This window comes from Eupeodes corollae, chromosome 2, assembly GCF_945859685.1.
Source record: "Eupeodes corollae chromosome 2, idEupCoro1.1, whole genome shotgun sequence".
Classification (NCBI taxonomy): Eukaryota; Metazoa; Arthropoda; class Insecta; order Diptera; family Syrphidae; genus Eupeodes; species Eupeodes corollae.
The window spans coordinates 106,575,823-106,598,131 of NC_079148.1; the positions used below are offsets into that span (position 1 = coordinate 106,575,823).

Here is a 22,309-nt window from a genome sequence, read left to right on the forward strand (position 1 = left end):
AATGGCTTCTTAGTTAAATATTCAAGGGTTTTAAGAAGATGTATATGCGTATTATTAGTTCCATGGGAGTTAGTAATTTTACAAAAAAAAAATACTACTTATTTTAATATTAAAATTTATTTCAAGCAATTGAAGAAAATATTAGTTTGTGTCACTTTTAAAGAAATTATGAATATAAAAATTCAAATAAGGTCAGGGCCAACAAGCTTGGTTTTATTTTATGTTCTCTGGGATATAATGAAAGAGATAAATTTTAATTAATTCTAAGAGTATTTAATTCTTTAATAGAGCACACTTATTGTTAATAAAAAGTTCTTTGTAGCAAATGTTTATAGCGATGTTCAACTGGAGAAACGTCGGCGTAGAGTAGGATGCCTAAAGCTTAAGCTGATTGCAATAAGGATTGGTAAGAAAACTTATTGATTAAATCGCCGTTGTCAAGCTTTACGATGTTTATGTGTTTTACCTTTATAATGCAAATAATACAATTTTATTGCGAAACTTTGAGTTTTTTATGAAATCATCGAAAGGATTTACTTATTCAAAAAATAAAAAATTTATCGTTTAAAAGGGGTGAATAATGATCGATTTTGGTATAAGCAGTAAATAAAAGCCAGTAATCATGGAATCATACAGGGTTATCCATTTCATGTGTTTTCAAAAGTAAACGCCAATAAAGCACGTATAAAATATTTTTGTTCATGATACTTCTTTTTATTATAACTTTTGCATTATGTGTGAACATAATTTAAATCACCACCAAGCGAATTGTTTCGTCGATTCTTTTGAGGTAATTTTCGACCACTCTCGACACATATTGGTGGCCGCCTATTTTCTATTCGTGGCGATATCATATGGTCACGACTAAAAATTACGAGGCCAAGAAATGTCTATTGTAATAAAGCCACATTCACTTGTGGCACCGTATTGTTGAAAATACATATGCTCCAGGAGGCAATGAAGAATACGAAGAAATAAGGTCCATTCACACCTCCGGACAAATGAGCGTACCAACCAGTGACTTTTTGTGGATTTAAAGGCCTCTCTTATTACTTAAGGATTCTCAGAACCTTAAATACGACAATATTGTTTATTAACATACTCTCCGAGTAAGAAATGTGCTTTGTCGCTGAAGAAAATTTTGTTCAAAAAATCCTACTTCACCGGCTGTTCAACCCATTCGACGTATCTATGACGTTTCAGCTGGCTTCAGTTGTTGTGTGAGCTGGACTTTATATGGATGTAGGTGTAAATAAAAATTCCTAAAAACGACGTGGAATCGACACATTCCGTTCTTCGGCAACACTTTCACTTAAAACAGCAATACAGTCAGTGATACCATCGACAAGATGGTATGGCATAGGCCTTAAAATATCTGTAACTAATCCAGTCTATTCAAATTTCTTAACAATTTTTCCAATTGTTTGCGTAGTTGGACGATTATGTGAACCATAATCTCCTCTTGAGGACCGATATGTGGCTGTGGCAGAATCACAACTTTTGTAGAACTTTTTAACAATATTTATGCGTCGTGCGATAGTTAAGCGATCTGTTTTCGTAAATATCAGACTTTCAACTAAAATAAAAAGTGGCTTAACAACTTAGTTTGATATTTGTCGAATTGCAGTCCTATGCTTTTGAAACCGCAAAATGGATGACATTTTACAAAATAGGTCTGTTTTCTCAAAAAAGTTGCCCAATTCAATCTTATCTAAGACCTGAATTGCGAAATAATACCGAAGCGGATACGATGAGCAGGGATAAAATTTTGCTAATTTTAACTTTTTTTTGTTAAACAGAATATGAAATCGACTTTCGACAAATATGTTTCAAGCCCTGGTGATTTCAGACATGTGTATTTTGTTTTACCTTTCTATACCATAATTGCATTTTTTGCCATTCTTCGCAATTGATGTCGTTTTCTGCATTTACTCTTTTTGTATAAAATGTTGGTAAAAAATATCTAATAATTGGTTAAGCATTAAAAGAAAGGCAAACCGTTGAAAATCTTTAGTTAACAATATTGTACAGTTTCTAGCATACACAAAAATGATGGAAAATGTTCTAATTTATTCATGTATTTATGTTTATCTGCGCAAAAATGCTTTTCAGCTCTTCTTCGCTTGGGTAAAATACATACCTGATAGAATACATTAAAATCAATTTTGTGTTTTTAGTCGCATCAAAAAAACATATTTTCAAAGTCCTACAAAAAAAAAACAGGTATATTTGAGAGTCTGTAAAGACTTATAATTTGAGCTAACAATATTCTCCTCGGGGAATATTAATTAGCGAAGTGCTGCCTGTTTTGAAAAACGTTGAAGAAAATTATTTAATTTATTTATTCGTCTTTAAAGCTACAATACTTTATGGAGACTACATTAAAATCAAACATTATATTTACAAATTAACAGTGATAAAAACAACTAATCCAATACATCTTTTCTTATATCTAGTTTATTTTTTTTAAATCAATTACAAACTCAAATTCGTTAAAAGCAATACAAGAAGAAGTTATTGGATTATGTTTTGTATAATTTGTGCTATGAAAAGGAACATTTAGAAAATTACCATTTCTAGGGCGCAAATTTCGAGATGGAACATACATATTAAACTGAGACAAAAAAAATGAACAAATTATGTTAAAGTTCAGCACATCGTAAGCAAAGAGTACTGAATATAATTTTTTTTCAGATGCTAAAGGTTCTAAGTCAATTAAAGCATATCTGGTCTCATAAGTATGGCATATTTGAATAATTATTATTAAGCTTTCGTATAGCAAATTTTGTAAATCTCTTCTGAACCTTTTCAATATTTAAAATACTTGATTGTGTAAAGGGATTCCATATTATGCAACAATATTCAAGTAAAGGTCTTACAAGGGATACAAAAGGAGTTTTTAAAGTATTAGGATCTTCGAATGACTTAAAAGTTTTGTATTTCATTGGAAAGCATTGGCCCATTGCAAAGGAAGTCTTGAAGAAGTTTACTGCCGTTTTCAATGGTATGGAAATAAACGGCGACGTGGATTCCAAACTTCCAGGAAACATGAAAGTTTTAGATGTTTATCAGTCGTTTCAGCTGAAGTTGAGAGATCTTTTAGCTCCTTCGAAGCCCTTATAAGGGACAACCGAAGAAGATTGCTACCTGAGGACTTTAAAAACTCTTGGTAGTCAATTGCTAATAAATGACTTTTATTTTCCTTTTTAATTGTTTTGTTTTGCCTTTTTTTAATTTTTTTTAGTCAACAAAATTTTAAATCTGGTGATGAGACTTGTATAGCTGAGCCTATTGGACGTTTTAAGTAGAAATTCCGCACAGCACAAGAAAGTGTTTAAAATATGGAGCTGTTGATAATCCCTAGTTAAAGTTCATATGGCATTGGGACAATGAGTGTTGCACACCAGTTTCAACAATTTTTTGGACAAATTTCAGCCAAAGTTTCTTAAAAACCTGCCTAGATCGATATCTCTGCTAGTTCTTTAAATATAATCGATGAAAGAAGATGTCTTGGAGAAATGCACGTTCTTTTGTCAAAGCTTTCACTTGGGTAACAGATTTCAACAACTTCTAACAAACATAACAAAGGAGTAAAAAAAACAAGAAAAATGGACGTACGCCTAAGTGGCTTTGTATTGTTCTTCTATCGTATTTAAAAAAAAAAATATTTTCAGTGTTTCTTTTAACCAATTTGTTTTTTTTTTTTTAAATATACGTTTTAAAATATATAAAACTATATTCCTTTATTAATGGACAGTGGCCCAATAAAATAAAAAGTACTATTCAAGCATAAAAAGTCATCAATTTCAAACTAAAATTAAACACCTAACTCTTAAAGGCTATCTTCCGAGTTTAAATCCGAATAACGAATGTAATGTAAATTATTAAACAAACAAATAAAGTCTATGAAAAACATAATGTTTCTGACTGAAAAATAGCGGCTCGATACTGCATCCATTTTCATTTTTAGTGAGACTTAGTACAGGACTCATAAGAACTATTGGATCTACTATTGTAAGTAACAATAAGTTAAGTCTTAAGCTTTACAAAGACTGTCACTGCTTCACGGAATTTCCTTTCCTTGCTATAAAGTTAGTTGTATTTTTATTCTTCAAACATTCCTACATAAATGTTTATCAATCAATATATTTTCCTTAAAAGAGCAGGTGTTCAATTTGTTTACGGCTCCGACACCTTGTAGGCTCTAATAGACATATCGAAATATTTCCAACATAAATATTTACATCTTACCTCACAGCTGCTTTATATCTAAACTTTGACTAAGCACGTTTCTATCATCTGGTATGTCTACAAATACTTTAAGCATGTTTCTTTGACGACATTCATGCATTGCCGTGTGTTAAAGGTTATTCGGTAGTGATGGCAATTTGTGTATTTGTTCTTTTTTGTATTTCACCTGATATTAACCACCTGATGATGTTTACATTTATTCATCTCAAGGAATTCACTTACTATGCTCTTTCCCATCCCATCGTGAATAACTAATAAAAACGTAATATTTCAAAACTTTCTACAAAACAAAAGTGATCATGTCCCAAAGAGATTCCTGCGATCAAAAGATTACAATCAAATGGGCTTCTGTCTAATTCAACTAACGATTACCATTTTTTATATCCAATCCACCACCCAACCAAAAGTACATGCAGATAGTCAAAATCCTTTCAGACTTCCCATAGAATACCAAATGAAGCATCATCTCCATTGGCCAAAGCTTCCATCTAAATATTGCATCAACAATGAAAATAAACTTTCACTGCTGGATATTTGTGGGATTTTGGAACGTTTGGTTTTGGTGGCATCATAGATGACATTAATTTTATTTGTCTCCTTTGGACGACGAAAAAAGAAAGATATATATGTAGATACTTAGATATGTGCGGGTGGAAGAAAGGGGGCATGTGAATTCCTCGGTAAGCATATAAAAGCCATAGGTGTCATCGTTTTCCCTTGTCACGATTTGACCTTTCCGCAAAAAAACAAAAACAAAATTATAGGAGACAGCTATGTACGATGAGCAAAGTACAGCAGCAGCAGGCGTCAGAAGGCTTATCCTAATGACATCTATGGAAGACTATACAGTATTTTCTTCTAATTGTGTCTCCCGCTTGAGCCACCCAGGAGAGCATCATGTTTATTCATAGGCATCTGCTACTTCTTTAAAAGTTTTGACGGAAATTATACAATTAATATAATGATGTTATTCCGAACAAAAACAAACTCTTAGGAGAACAATAATTATAAGTGATTCTGCTAGTTAGCGCCAATCTACATATATTTCACCGGTCTCCATCATCTGCACCACAAGAGTGAAAGTTATCATCTTCTTTTAACTACTAGCTGACTTACTATAATAGCTAGGCTAGAGCTTACCAAGAAAGAAAAAATCCACAAACGTGGATTTAAAGGTAAACACCATTAACCAGCATCCGTCGACGTCTTCGCCGCGCCATTTGTTTGGTATGTATGTATATCTGTTGGTCGGCCTTAAGCCAGCCAGCCATGCTCGTCTTCTTCTTCTTTCACGTCTTCGTCCTCAACTTCTGGGAATAGCGTTACTATAAACGAGGAATTTCTACTTCTCTAGGTCGCCATAGTGCGAACCCGGTTTCCAAACGGACTGTTGCATTTAAAGCTTGGCTATAACTCTATATAGACAAATAATGTTGCACATTTTGGCGCGACAAATAGAAAACACTATAGATACCTATATACTCGTCGTCTTCGTCTCGTATGTTGCAAGTAGATCCAAATGTACTTGCCATTGAGAAAGTTGTTGTTGATGAAATGAATTAAGTGTTTGTTTTGTGATGATTGCGTAGGTAATGGCCAAGAAGTAGAGTAGAGGTATATTAGGAAGAAAATGTAAAGCTAATGTAATCTTGTTTTGTAAGGTCGAAGATGGAATATAATAAGTTGAAAAAACTTAGTTATTGTTAAAGCTTTTCGGCTTTTCTTATTACTATATATGGTTTTAGCAATTAGGCGGCTTGTGCTATCTTTCCAACGAAATTACTGACTTTATTTTGTTTACTTTCACGCAAATTTCTGATTTTACATTGCAAGAAAATAAAGTAAATCACACATTACGGTATGAAAGTTATCACTCATCATATAAATTATAATAACATGGTAAGTAAAGTTAGATCCCTGGACTTTTGTGTAAGACACGATAATTATGTACTAGAAGCAATAAATTCAACGGATAGGGTTTAAAGTTTCTTAACAATAAAAGTTGGTCTATGACAATTTGCTTAAAAACATGTAACAGTTTGTATACATTTGTAAAAAGTATAATAAAATATACGTTAATATTTTTTTTTTAATGGTCGTCGAAAGATAATTAATAATTAAAATTAGCAATAAAGTTTGTATCTTCTAAGGAAATTTTTTAAGACGCACAACATACTTATCCCTATTACGAAGTAATGACAATGTTTTCAGATGACTTAATTCTATTACTTAATGAATTTCATTAAAGTCTGTGATAATAAAACTTTTCAGTTTCTGTCAGCAACCTTTAAATTTGGCAAAACAATTATACTTGTACATCTAAAACCAAAAACATCGAATGCCGAAATGAGGTTAGAAATTAATTTTCTGACGTTAAATTAGTTTTGAGATAGACTAAAAACAAAGTTAAATTTTTCTTAATTTTTCCAAAAACTAAAATACCAACAGGCAGGTGTGCAGCTCACTTTTATAGCTCCCCAATGGTGCTCGAGAAATTTTGTACCTCCAATGTGTTTTTTGCAATAGGCAAAATTTGTCATTTAAAGAACTTTGAAAAGTATTTAATTAATCAAAACATTTTGTTACCCTGTTTTTTTTTCTGTAGATATTTGGGAAGTAAACTAATTTAATATTTCTTTTTTAAAAAAAATTTCAAAAATTATCTTATTTTGAGTTTCCCAGATATTAAGTCGAAAACCATTTTTTTTTAATTAATTTTAAGTACGTAATTTGTGGAAGTTTTAATTTTTGTGAAAATTTTAATTTCCTAGCATACAATTATTCAAAAGGTAATTTTGGTCATATATTGAAGCTGGACGTTTTTTTTTTTTAATTCATATCAAATCTGAATAGTAATTTTTATATGTATGTTTAATATAATTCAATTGAAATCAATACCATTATTAGTTTGTGAAATATTTGGGTGTATGCTTTGCAGATCGCATTGAAGCTCGATAATCGGTGTCATAACGGGCACTGTCTAATAGGAAAGCACGCCACGCGGCTAGGCGTATTCTCAAATGACTTTTTCGGTAGCTGTATGGATGAGGAAGTGGAGGAAACAGTTCTTCACTTCCTCTAAACATGTCCTGACCTAGCTCAAAAACGCAAGAATTATCTAGGAAAATTCTTTTATAACGATCTTAACGATTAAAATCATATTAGTATAATCAGCCTCTTACGTTTCGTAAGGGACTTAAAATGGCTTTCATTGAGCTTAAAAGAAAGCTACAAGATTCATGTAGTATCGTATAACAATGGGCTATTAAACTGGCCTAAGTGTGTCCTACTCCATCACAGACAACGACTTTAACCTCTTCTAGAGGTTCTTCTAGAGAACCAAATGTTTTTAATGTTTGCCCTTGAGATATGGAGAATGGAAAAAGGCATACCGAACGTACGAACGTGGAATATTAATCCTTAAACAATTTTTTTCCGATCCTGGAATAGTATTGAAAAATGTTAGACTTTTGAAGAAGTATTTTATAAAACCAGGTATGTATCTATTCAAAGTCGTCACTAAATTATGTAGAGAATTAAATAATGCCATCAATAATCTTGTCAAGACATCACTTTTAAAAAGGTTTTAAATGATTTTGATCAATTTATTTTATTTCAATGATTTTTAGTTAAAAGTGATTCTAAAACTAAAAGTGACAATCTAAAATTGTATTAGATTACTTATAATTTTTGGCTTTAACCAATATTATATTTTATCTTTTACTAGGGCGAGCATATGTAACCCGGCCTATAAAAATGTTGCTCATTAATCAAAAAAATGTTTTTCACATTGTATTGGTTACGATAGTTTTTGAGACGCTCTTTTACATGGTCAAAACCAGAAAGGCTTAACTTGCTTAGAACTGTATTAAAAATGCAGCAAATAATGAATGAAGGAAATGAAAGAAAAACTGAATTTTATTGAAATTCTAAAATGAACATAATACATACAGTTGCTCCCAAAATTGAGCGTACACTCAATTGTGAATAAATTATTTTTTTTTATAAATTCTAAGATGCAATGTTTTTGGAAAATTCTTTTTAATTTCTAGTTTTATTATTTTTTTCTTACGAATGCATAAAAAAACATTACTTTATTATCTCAAAATTTCATCGCACAAAATTAAGCGTACACTTTGTATTTATATCTTCTTTAATCAAGTTACAAAAAAATGTACTGATATATTTACTTGTTTTTTTAAATAGAATTTGAAAATTGGTTCGTCACAGAAATAATTTTTGTTTCAATATTTACTTCCTGATTTTTTGTTGAAATGGCAGAGAAAAGAAACCGACATCGCTACAAGGGAATTAATTAACTAGAATAATAATAAAACTACATTTAAACAATAACTCTTTACGCGAAATTGACGAAATCTTCGGCCGAACACATTCAACGGTCCAAAAAAATACTTAACAAATATGTCTATGAATGAACGACCCTGAAGCCTGAAAGAGGACGAAAAAAAATCTTTCCTCAATGAGACGAACGAGTAATTTAAAAAAAAAATAAGTAAACCCCAAAACGAGTGTACCAAACTTGGCGGCCGAAATTGCGACACTTATTGAAAGACCAGTTTCAACCGAAACTGTTAGTCGTGTTATTTCCAAAGTTAATAAGCGAAAACGCTGCTGTATAATGCCAGAAACCAGCACAAGATTCTACCTCAGTTTTGGAACTCAATCTCATCGAGAATTTGTATGAAAAATATAGCAAAATTTGCAGACTTGCAACCCAACCAACAAAAGCCAATTGAAAGCCGAAGATTACGGAATTTTGGAAAAATAATCTCCGTCTTTTACTAAAAAATTGTTGAATTAAAGCCGCGGCGACTATAAGCTGTGTTTATGGCTATTTTTTTTAACGCTTAATTTTGTGTCATGCATTTGATGATTTTTTTTAGTTTTTTTAATTTTTATTATTTTTGTAAATTGTTATTGTTGTTTTTCCTCCTTGTTTATTTAACATAAAATATTAAATACAAAAAATTCCAAAAACATAACATTTTAATAATTTAAAACAGCAAAACAGATTTTTTTTGCTGGTGTACTCTCAGCAGTAACTGTATTTATAGTGAATTGAAAATGAAAACAAAGTATTGAACGCTAATAGCACAAAAGCAACACTGCATCTCTCTTGGTGCCTGAAAGACACTGGGCAATTTGAAAGGAAGAGAACAACTACCGAGACATTTATAAAATGCATAACATATTTATCTTTTACAGCTGCTATATTTAAATTTTGTTTTTGAGTCATAAGCCACCTTTGCATGGACCGGGTCACATATACTGCTAACTTCAAACAAGAAATCTAAACTTAACAGACTTTAAATCACAAGAATCTCTTAACCTGTTATTAGACACCCACTTTCCAGGTAGTTCTAACATACTCAACGACTTAACATCAGAGTCTCAAGCTTCTACAAGCGATTTAGTTGATCTAATAACGCGGGAAAAACTGCAATGGGCCATAGACAGCTTTGATCCATATAAATCTCCAGGACCAGATGGAATCATTCCGGCCGAACTACAAAAATGCTCAGACATGATTATTCCACCATTGGAAATCATTCTGACAAGCTGTGTAAGGTTGAGATATATTCCCAAAGCCTGGAGAATGGCAAAAGTAGTCTTCATTCCCAAAGCAGGGAAACCCTCACACGTTAACCCTAAAGATCTACGACCAATCAGCCTATCATCCTTCCTTCTTAAAACCTTGGAAAGATTGATTGAAATTTATATCAGACATAATTTAAAACCATGTCTCATTTCCACAGCTCAACATGCTTACTCTAAGGGAAAATCAGTAGAATCAGCACTTCACTCACTGGTACGTACTATTGAACATTCCCTCGAATACAAAGAATATAACCTGGTAGCGTTCCTAGATATTGAAGGAGCTTTCAACAACGTCAGTTACCAGGCGATCACAACAGCAATGGATAAGCTGAAATTAGAGAAGTCACTCATAGATCTTATAAGTCTCATGCTCAAAAGCAGGACAATAATTTCTAACATGAGAAGTTTTACTACCACCAGATCGGTGAATCGAGGCACTCCCCAAGGTGGAGTCCTTTCGCCTCTTTTATGGAACATGGTAGTAAACGACTTACTTACAACATTGGAAACAGAAGGTTTCAAGGTGATTGCCTACGCTGATGACGTTGCGATATCCGTATCTGGGAAGCACCCCCAAGTTCTCTCGGAACTCCTACAAAATGCCCTAAACAGGCTAACTAAATGGGCTAATCAATGTGGATTGGACGTCAACCCACACAAAACAGAATTAATACTCTTCTCGAGAAGATATAAAATTCCTCAGATTAGCCCACCAAAGATTAAAGGAATACCATTAAGCTTTTCCGACCAAGCTAAATATTTGGGCCTCATTTTAGACAAAAAACTAAATTGGAAGGCAAATATTGATGAAAGAGTCAAAAAGGCTACTGTAGCGCTTTTTACTTGTAAAAAGGCCATAGGATCAAAATGGGGCTTCTCCCCAAAAATAACCCACTGGCTATACACTTCGGTAATCAGGCCGATACTCATTTATGGAGCCGTCGTATGGTGGACCGCACTGGATAAGATGGTAAATCTAAATAAACTCATTAAAGTCCAGCGGTCAGCAGGTATGTGCATCACAGGAGCACTTCGCACAACACCAACCGCAGCACTGGAAGTGCTTTTAAACCTAACACCACTTGACATCTTCTCTAAAAAGGTGGCTGCCAACTCATGTGTAAGGCTTAGAGCCACCTCTCAATGGACCAGTAACAATACTGGACATACAACCATTCTAGATAATTTCAGATCTATCCCAGATCGCTTAGACTATACCACCCCAAAAATGGTATTTGGTAAAAGATTCCATGTGTCCATCCCTTCAAGATCCTCCTGGGAAGAAGAGGGACCCCTGGAAGACGATGCGGTACACTTCTACACTGACGGTTCAAAGACCGATCACGGAGTTGGAAGTGGTATCTTTTCAGAACAACTGAATCTCAGTCTATCCTATAGACTTCCCAATCAATGTAGTGTATTCCAGGCAGAAGTAATGGCGATAAAAGAAGCACTATCCTGGCTCAAAGAAAACGTTATATCTTGTAAGGATATACGAATCTTCTCGGACAGCCAAGCCGCTCTTAAATCTCTCGCGTCTGTCTCCACAAACTCTCGAACAGTCCACGATTGTCAATCATCTCTGAAGGAGATGACGGAACAGTTTAACATTCACCTCATTTGGGTGCCGGGCCACAGAGACATTCCGGGAAATTGCAAAGCCGATGAGCTCGCCAAAAACGGAACACTTCTGCCTTATGTTAGACAAAAACATAACATAGGAACACCACTTGCTACATGCAAATATCTTCTCAAGCAATATGCTTTAGAAACAACAAATACTATAGATGGTCACAAAGTACCACCTGCCTGGCAACCAAGCAAATATGGCCAAGTATTGACTTAAAACGGTCAAAAGGCTTGATATCACTAAGCAGACAAAGTATAAGCTCTACAATTGGAGTAATAACGGGACACTGCCTCATAGGTAGACATGCTCTGAGGCTAGGGGTCTACACAAATGACTTCTGTAGAAGCTGCATGGACGAGGAGGAAGAGGAAACAATCCAACACCTTCTATGTACATGTCCAGCACTCTCCATTAGAAGGAATTACTTTCTCGGTAATCCCTTCTTCGATAATACCAGTGAACTGGCAAATATTGACACAAAACGTCTCTCTAACTTTATTAAAAGCACAAAATGGTTTGTTTAAATTCATTACTCCCATGAGTAACCTCATTAGTGGTATCACAATGGACCCTTGAGGTCTACGTGTGTCAATGATATCTAGACAGCCACTCTAACCTAACCTAACCTAAATCACAAGATATCATAAGTGCTATGAAATTTTTTGTTTTACCTTATTTTCCATCAATAAATAACAAACAAAGTAAAAGGATTACACTAAACATATCTTTCATTTATTTAATAAAAAAAAAACTTAGAAGGACAATAAAACCATATGCTGACTATAAGTGTAAAATTTAATTAAAAGATTTCATTTTAACATATTTTGAAAGCATAGATGTATTTTCTTTCATACATAAATATCCCTCCAAAACACCAATAAGACTGCTAGATTTATCTAGGCAACAACTTTAAATCACCATCAGCAGCGAAAAACTCATTTCGACTTCTGAATGAGCCATTGTGACCAACTTTAAAAACATACAAACTGATTGTTATCGCCACTTCAATTGGTTTTATCTACAACTTTAAACATTTACTCTTAGGAAGAGTTATATACGTAGTGAGTACTTATGAATTTTTTTTTTAAAAAACATTCCGTCTTAAAGAGAAAGGTACGAGTAAGATCTTTTTGCTGTTTAGTATCAATTGGGAAGTTGCTTTATGCCAATTTGTGGAAAAGCTTTGAAGTAAATTCGAGTTAAGAAATTTGTATGTATTATACAACTCTACGGACTTGAAATAAAATATTTATCTTACTAGATAAATATCTTAGACCACTGCATAATAAAGAGCTCAGTGCAAGTTCCGTAGGTGTCAAATAACATAAACAAACTTTGCGGACATTCCTCTTTGGTCTTATTAACATTTTAAAGTTATATTAAACATGCATGCATTTGGATTTTCATTTGGCATTACATATACGTATAAAAATTCCCAGCTGGTATCATTTTGTTCAATTTTAATTCTATATTGACAAATACTCGATGTATAACTTTCTCTGCATAGCATAAAAATTATCTGTTTTGAATTAATTTACTAATTTGTGCTTTGAAATATTCCAATGAAGATTATGTGGTTAAAGAAAGAGAAGTTCGTTCGTTGACACTTTTGATTCGCATAAATGTGTGTGAGATATAGTCACTCGAATCACAGAATAAAAAGTGAAGCATTTAAATAAATTTTATGCAATTTTTTTGATGGGCTAATACCTGATCTGATTATTAATTTTATATTTTGATTTATTGATTGACACCGCCAAATAGAGCTTTCACTTTTGATAATCGTTAAGACAATACATCTTGAGTGTTACACCCGGAAAAGGTAGTAACAACATGAGCTAATAATGACGTGATTCACACAGAAATAACAATTTTAATTTCACTTTAATCTGATTTGCTTATAAGTTATTGTAACATGTCACTTCGCCTACCCAATTTATTTTATATATAAATATGTCAAACTGAATTATATGTGTTTATTTTTAAATTGAATAAATTATGTTAAATTTTTAAGTAATTTCATTTTGTATGGTTTTAATTGATAAAAACTATAAAGGATTGGCAAAGTTTAATTTGTGATGGCTTCGCTTTCTTTCTTTTGCATTCATTTTCTTGAGATAACATTGATTTATATAGTTACAACTTATATCATCTAAGCTAAAAGCCAGCAATTAAATAAAATAAATTTGCTCTCGACAAAAGTATTAAAGGCGCGGCAGAGAAGTGTTTCATTATGTTTATTTAGAAATCAGATTCATACTTAAGATGACAAATAAATTACTAACTATTGAATTACTCCAGCACATTCCTGAATAAAATTATGTTAACTTAAAATTTAAGAAATTATTTTGCGGATGAAAGTTGTTCAATAATAATTTATATTAATTTCTTGCACTGAAATGGAAATAATATTTACATATCATTCTCTTAAAATATTAATTTTCCACTGGTAAGAATTTAATAATGAAATTAGTGAGCCTCTAATAATTCTGATCCGCAATATTGGAATAATTTTTTTGGTCAAGAAAGAATTTTGAACTAATACCAAAACTATGAATTGGCTTAAGTGGAATACATAATGGATTTGCAATATTTCGGGGTGGATATTGAAGAGAAAGTCATTATGTTCACTGTTGTTGTTGTTGTAACTGTTGTTTTTGTTTTTTTTGCATAGACATGTAACATTCCTTACAGGAATACAACATAATTGAGCAATGTAAAGTTTACTTGAATTTGAAAAAGACCACTGTAAAAAATTACTGAAATACTGAATTCCAAACAGATTTGTTTGTTGCAATTTTAGTTTCAATCTACACTTGAAGTTTTTAATTTGAAGTCATTGTAATCTGTAAAATTTGTCGAATTGAAATTGTTGACATTTCTCGGCGTTTCGAGGTCCCTAAAATCTTAATCAAAGATTTTTAGAGAAATGTCTGTGTGTGCGTTCTTTCGTATGATAGAACTTTCGAAAAGCTTTTTTTTCGTCCATGTCTCCAAAAAGATATCCACTACAAATAAATGTTGTTATACAGATAATAACTAAGAAAGATGTAAAAAGGACTCTAAGAAATTGAGTGGGTGTTTTTACCATAGTAATTTAAAAAAAATAAAAATTTTGGTTGACCCATCATATCATAACGCTAGCAATACTTCCATTTAATGTGACGTAATACTAAATAAATAAAATTTTTAAAACTAAATAAAGTAATTTTTTTTAATAAAAAAACTGAAAAAAATGTCTTAGCTTGAATATTTTACGAACAACAAATTATTTTAAATTTTTAGAAAATCAAACAGTTTTTTTTAAAAAATACAACTCTTAAAAATCATAACTAAAAGTTGGTAAAAATTGGCATTCAACTTAATTGTCTTAAAAATTAAAATTATTGGCTTTAAACTGATTTCATCTTATAAAAAATAGTGTTTTTAACATTCATTAAAATTCTAAGAAAAATCGAATTGACAGTTTAACATTGATTTTCGACTTAAAATCTTGAAAGCAAAAACAGATAATGAAATCAAACTTATTGTATCAAATTCAAAATATTGTTGCTAATTTTAAGTTAATTTTTTAGAAAAAATTCAAGATACAGCTTTTTTTACAAAATACGAAAACCTAGAATAACAACAAAAACTGATAAGAAATAGTTTTCGAATCAAGTTTTAGAAGAACAAAGAAAGATATTGACTTCAAAATTCGTATTTCATATTGTTATTAATAATTCTTTTAAAAATATATAAAAAAAATAACACAGCCCAATTGAAAACATAGAATATAGTAAGTAAATTTAATATAAAAAGAGGAGTTAGATAAGGAGGTGCACCTTCACCACCTCTATTTATTTCAGTTCTGGAAGACATTTTCCTAAAAAAATAACTGAAAGACAAAATATGGTATAAGGATATGTGGACAAGATTTAACAATTTAAGTTTCCAGACGATATAGTTCTTATTTTTACAAAAGTTACAAACATTCAAGATAAGTTGACGGAACTAACTACCACTTAAGTCATGACGAATCACACAATAAAAAATTACATGTATTTAAGACAGCTGAAATATTTAAGGACCAAGTAAATAAAGAAATTAACAGACCTATCACAAATATCTAGAAACAATTCTGGAGCCTTAAACCTATTTTACAATTGCAACAAAGTCTAGACAAAATGAAATATATTTTTGACTCTTCTATTCTACCATCCTTACTTACCGATTAAAAACAATGAGATTCACTGCAAAAACACTTGAAGAGCCAAATGGACCAAAATGGAAAGAAAAATTCGGAACATACATACGACAAAGCAACAGGGTACGAAATGAAGATATTGGCAATGCAACCAGAATTATTGAAGTCATAAAGAACAAGAACAAGAAGGCTGGAATGGAGATGGGCAGGAGATGTATTTAAACTTCAGGATCAAAGATAGACAAAAATGTCAACGAAATGGAGATCAGAGAACATAGACCAGCAGGACGACCCAATAAAAGATGGAGTGATGATCTATCACAAATTGGTACAAATAAGTAGAAAATAGAGACACATGGATAGCCTTCGGGGAGGCTTATGCCGATAACAAACATTAATAACATTTTAAAATTTTACCGAACTGTTTTATTTTTAAATTCAATACACAAATTTATAAGTGCATTGTTTTAATATTTTAAGTCTTTTCTTTAAAATTCTTAAATTTCAAAAAACAATACTTTTTCTTATGACGTTAATTATATTATAAATATATAAATTTAATCACAAAACTGAGGGAATACAAGCTTGTAAGAATAATAATTAATATTTTTCTAAAGTTTTAGAAAAATTTAAAGACGGCTACAAATAAGAAGTTATCAGAGCCCTGCCTCTTTATTAACTATTATATTTAAATTTTTGTTAATAATTATTACTTTGTTTTCGAGGAACACACAAAATGACAGCAAATAAAATAAATGTCGGTATAAAAATGTTATATCCGCTTTTTAACCGAAGGACATTACTTAGCAAACGCAATAAACTTATTATTTTTCAAACAATACTGTTATATGTAATAACTACTAATATATATAATTAATAATATATAATATAATATATAATTTTGCTATAATGTATATTAAAAAAGAGGCTGGGATGCGACCCACACTAACGACCCATCCCGTCACTCTATTTATCTTGCTTAAAAGTTTGTAGTTTTTTGTGTTGGGTTTAAAAAGTTGTTAGTTGAATTATTCTTACAAATTTTAAAATAACCAATAATATTTTTTCATATAAAGAAATAGTTTAGTTTAGTTTTGTTAAATAGATTTTTAGTTGAAAACAGATTTTTACCAATTTAATTTCTTAAATTTTTACAAATTTTATGAATGAAATTAATTTGAGAGCTATCAAAAACCCAACAACAATTTTTACGAATTTTTTCTTTTAAGTTTTTATTTTTTGTAAAAAAAAACTGTCATACTGATTTTTCTCAAAATTTTTCCAAATGTTGAAAATAATATTTCTTACAAGTTTAAATTAATTCGAAGCCATAATCTTCAGTTTTTGAATAGATATTTGAGTCGAAAATCAATTTTTACCAACTTTTGTTAAATTTTCTTTTAAGTTTCTATTTTTTCTAAGAAAACTGTCAATTCGATTTTCCTCAAAATTTTACCAGATGTTAAGATCTTTATTATTAAATAAATAAAATGTAATTTAATTCTCTAGCGTTTTTGTTTCTTAAGATATTTAGAGTTAAAAAAAAACACCAACGCAATTTTCTTGATAGCCCTTTCTGCCTTTTATCTGTATAACAAAGATTATTTGAAGTCAATATCTCTTCTGGTTCTTGAGCTATAGACAACGAAAAAAACGTCGCGAACGTACAGACGTGCGGACGTACGAACGTATGTACACACGCACGCACAGACATCTGTCTTTCGACTCTAGGGACCTTGAAACGTCAAAAATGTCAAAATTTTCAATTTGACAAATCGGACCCATTACGATAACTTCCTATGGGAAGTTTAAAATTGCAAATTCTTCAAAACAAAATTTTGAAAATGATGCTCAAGCTCCCTGGCATTTCTCAACCTAAGACTTGCACACAGGGACAACAAACGTGCAAAAATAGACCAGACAATTTAAATTTTTGTAAAAAATGTGTATTAAGTGAAAACTCTCTAATTAAAAACTTAATTTAACAAACTGTCAAATATATTTTTTTTTCTTTTGTTCTCATACATCTTGTTATGAACATATATATTTTTTATTATCTTCTGTATTCATTATTTTTTTTATATTGTTTATTTATGCATCATTATATGTACTTTATGTTTATTTATTTATTAATGTATCTAATTATATATTCATTTTACTGTCTACTTATTTATTTATATATTTTTTTCTCGTTTGTTTCTATTATTATTGTTTATTTATATACTCATTTTTTTATTTATTTATTTGTGCATTTATTTATTTAATTATATATTTATTTTTTCACTGATAAAATAAATCATCGGAAATTAACTTCTATTAAATTTAAGTCTAACCTATCTGTAATATAATTATAAACAAAATTTGAACGAAGGTTTTATCTTTGCAATGTTTTCCTTCAAACTTATAATATTAAGTTATACACGTGCTGTTTAAAAATTAATTATTATTTTTTAGTAGTAAGATACAATTTAATATCATATCTCTGTGTTGTGCAATAACTTAAAAATATTGTAAACTCTGTAACTTTCTCTTTGCCAATAAAATAAAATATCTATCTATCTATCTTAGTTTGTTTTGTTTTGTTGCTTTCGGAGAAGCTAGTCATCAGGATTACCAAGAACTCGTGTGCCCTTATCTTATTGGGGTCTTGAAATGTATTAATAGATTTTGATTTTAATGGGCAGTCATCTCAAGTAATGAAGCCCATTTTCACCTTGGAGCATGCGTTTATAATCACTTTAGGAAAAACAAAACCTACTCTCCATCTGTCACTGTTTATTGCAGTTTTTGATCTGGCGATTGTGATTTGATGGACCTTTTACTTATTCTATAGTAACGCTGATGAAAGAAGACTGGGGTGGTGGCGGTGCAATGGTGCAAGCAACGAAATTTTGAATAAAAATTTACTGACCGTCTTATTTCTCAAAAAGGAGATCCGAATTGTCCACCAAGTTTGGGTGAATTAACACCTATCTAACATTTTCCTTTTTGGGCCAAATAAAAGATAAAGTTTATGCCACTACCCGAAAATCTATCAAAACCCATAAAGATATTGTTTAATGGTATCTTTTTATCATTTAAGGAATTTGCATTATTGTTTCTAACTCTATGTCAATGAATGAACTTGAGCTTACGATTGACAATTTGTTCATCACTGTAACGCTTCTAAACTTTAAATCAAGAAATACTTAATGTGTGTCATGTCATTATATCATGTATTTACATATATATGACAATAATTGATTTATCCATGAAAAATAATTAATGCAATTACGTATGTTCGTGTGACTTAGTTTTGTTCACTTCATTTTTAATTTTCTCCAGGATGTACTAATAGCTTTTAGAACTAGTTGTGTTCTTTTAAATAAGCGTCATAGAGATAAATAGTATGCTAATGTTTTTTAATAAAGAACAAGAACCTTTAGTTTGGAATTTTAACAAAGTAAAAAAAATAAAAAATATGGTTCTGTGTGAACTTAATTTATTTACAAAGATTTATCGATATACAATTTTTTTTAATGTTTAACGTTATCTTAAAGCTGAGCTTTATTTAAATTAGATAATTTAGGTCACGACACTGCATAAGTGCAGAAATTCATATACAGACAGAATTCTTAGACCAACAATATGTCTATTCGTATTAAATCTCAGAGCATTTTACGAGTCCAAAACTTGTTTCCAAGAACTTTAAACCGAAAAATAAAAACTAAAAGTACTTTTAATTATTGAAACTTATCTGCAAATATTCGGCCCTGTTCATAATTATGTACTTAAATCTTAGCTGATCCATAAAATAATTTTATTATAGGTACTCATCACTTACGAGTATGTTTAAGCTAAATTCCTCCTTTTATTATATCTCTACATAAAACTCAAAAAACAACCGAAACTTCCAAAAATATACCAACTTAAATTCACTTGTTGGTCGTATAGCCTCAATAAGTATGGGTCAAGTCACACAAATAAAAACTCGTTTTTTTTTTTTAAATAGGAAGGTTCTGTTTTGATATTCCACCTCTCTCAAGATCAAGTTTGAATGGTGTCCGTTATTTACAAGAACTAAGTTCACCCATAAATTAAAGAACCAAAACCTACTGTGATAGTTCCCATGTCACTTTTTATTTTTTTTATGACAAGTGCGACTTCATAATTTCACTGTTAAAAATATTTTATCTTTTAATCAGAGCGCAGAATAGTATTTTTATTACGAATTCTTCGACTGCACATTCATAGAGTGTGTCCAATTTAAAAAAAAAATATATATATTGAAAAAAATATGTAGTTTTAGTGTATTTACCTCTAGTTTCTTGTGCTAATACACTTAGCGGCAGCAGAACTGCTAACACCAATATTGCATGTGAACCCATTATTTTTAAATTTAGCTTTGCGCGAAAAAATCGCATGCAGAATAATGGAATTAGAGAAAGGAATTTAATTGCCACTTTCACACTTAATCAATCATTGATCAAACACCACTTCCTGATCAAATGTCGTCCGTTTTTGAATGTTTCACTTCACTTTATCGCACGTAAAATAAAATTAAATCTCGCACCCGCACTCACTTAAGTAAATCCAACTACATAAAGTCTCGCGGATCGGTCGTTTGTTCTTTTGTCGTAAGCACTTCACAATGGCGAAGTCTCGACGGTAGCGAGTTCAAGGTAAGATTGAGCCACGACTTGCATACGAAAAGAGTTATATATACCACCGCGATCGCGATGATGGTCATAAATGCTGCTCCAATGGTGGGCCTTGTGCTGTTTGAATCTCTTAAGTTTTAATTCGAGTCTCGATGTTTTTCTCATCAATATTTCAAGCCGAGAGGCTTTAAGCTCTTTGTTTTGCTGCCATCAGGCATCAGCTTTTGTGCGCACGCGTCTGGTGATGTCTTTTTTATGTTCACAGGTACTATTTTATGATCGATTAACGAGCTGAGATGGAGATGTGGAGGACAGTAGTGGTTTCTTTTGTTAATGCAATTTTCTTACGACTTTTTTATAGTTCCTTCAGATTGATAGCAAATTCATTAGTTATAATTATATTTGATCAAATTAAAACAAAAAAAAACAAGACAAATGTTTGAGGGATAATCATGTCCGATTTTAATTATTGTGAAATGAAAATTCTCTTGGGAACGCTTTACGTGACGCGTGTTGTTTTTAAACAAGTTTTAATAACATACTTTCGTGCTTATTATTGTTTTTTTTTTTTTTTGTGAATTGTTGATTTTTCTAATCATTGCGTGATGAATTAGTGAAAGATGTATAGTATCCTTTTATGGTGCTTAACTTATACAGTCCATAATAATTGTTGTAGTAGTTTTACTTTCGCATGGGGCAGGATTTTTGTTTTAAAAAGAGAAGAAACAGGCATCGCATATTATAATACCAGTTGTAGGTGGCACAGGATGGACAATATATTATATTTAATTACAGTAAGAAAAATTGTATTTCTAGACTTATTAATAAATCAATAACCAGGTTAATTTTCATCAGAACTAAAGACAACGAATAGTTTGATTCGAGGCAGTTCCCTATCAATTTAACTCTGCCATAAGTTTGATATTTCTCCGACTTTACTTAAGAGCGTATTTTACCAATCTTGTCCCCCATTCGTACTACAGATTACGCCCTAATACAAATCAATACTCAAAAATTCCTAAAAATTGGGGTTGGGTTTGATATCTCGGTTTTATATTCCCGTTTCTTAAGATACCGATTTTAAAATCTTGTTTTTTATAATCCTGTTTTTTGTAGTCCCGTTTCTAATAATACTTTTTTTATAATCCCATTTTTTTACTAACCCGATTTGCAAACAAAACTAGTTGGTTAATTTTTAGAAACATCGGCTGATTTTTAAAATTTAACAACTAGTTTTGATAGCAAAATAGAAATTATAAAAATATTATTTATTAATATCAATAAAAATGAGGCATTTGTTTAAATTAATTTCATTGTAACTTTTAACAAATGTAAGACATCTAAAAATAATAATATAAAGTAATGTAGTATTTTTTTAAAACAAACTGTTTTAATAATCATTTTATTTAAAATGTATATTGTAGGCTATACGATGCAAAAAGCCAGTTTTACTCTAATTTTAAGAAGCGGGATTCCGATACGCTTCTTAATTTAATATTTAAATCTTTGATTTCTATTGTTATTAAGTTTAATGCATCTATTTAAAAAAAAAAACGGAATCGTCGGGATTTGACGGGATTTAAAAAACGGGGTTCTAACTGAATTGGATTTTGAATAAGTGGCATTTTGTATTTTACAAGAGTAGATTTTAAAACTTTTTTGCGGGATTTTTTAAAAACGTGATTTAAAAAAGAGGGATTCCGGTACGTTCCCGAAATTGTTCTTTAACGCTGTTAAAACCCACTGCATAAGCCTTTTCATCTATCCTATACTCTTGAAATTTCGAAGCGAGTAAATAAAAAACAGTACTCGCCCTGCCCATATCCAAAATCCTAATGCTCTTATATTCAAGGTCATAAAAACACTAACATTAACATCATTTTGGAGAAGGTAATATTAATGCTCTTGATATTTCAAAATAATTTGATTTTTTTTATAATAAGCACACACTCAAGGGGATATTACTACCCTTATTATGCAGAC

General features: G+C 31.0%; 1 protein-coding gene across 2 annotated transcripts in view; it reads right to left on the minus strand.

Moving 5' to 3' along the window:
* Window positions 1-20,363, minus strand: part of LOC129945910 (uncharacterized) — a 28,380-nt gene extending 8,017 nt beyond the window's left edge. The window contains exon 1 of one of the 2 annotated variants that reach the window (XM_056055879.1): window positions 19,984-20,363. In XM_056055879.1, the coding sequence (XP_055911854.1) occupies window positions 19,984-20,089 (106 nt within the window). In that variant the 5' untranslated portion in view covers window positions 20,090-20,363. The remainder of the gene's footprint in view (window positions 1-19,983) is intronic. The other variant, XM_056055878.1, reaches the window with a different exon arrangement.
* Window positions 20,364-22,309: the final 1,946 nt, after the last annotated feature.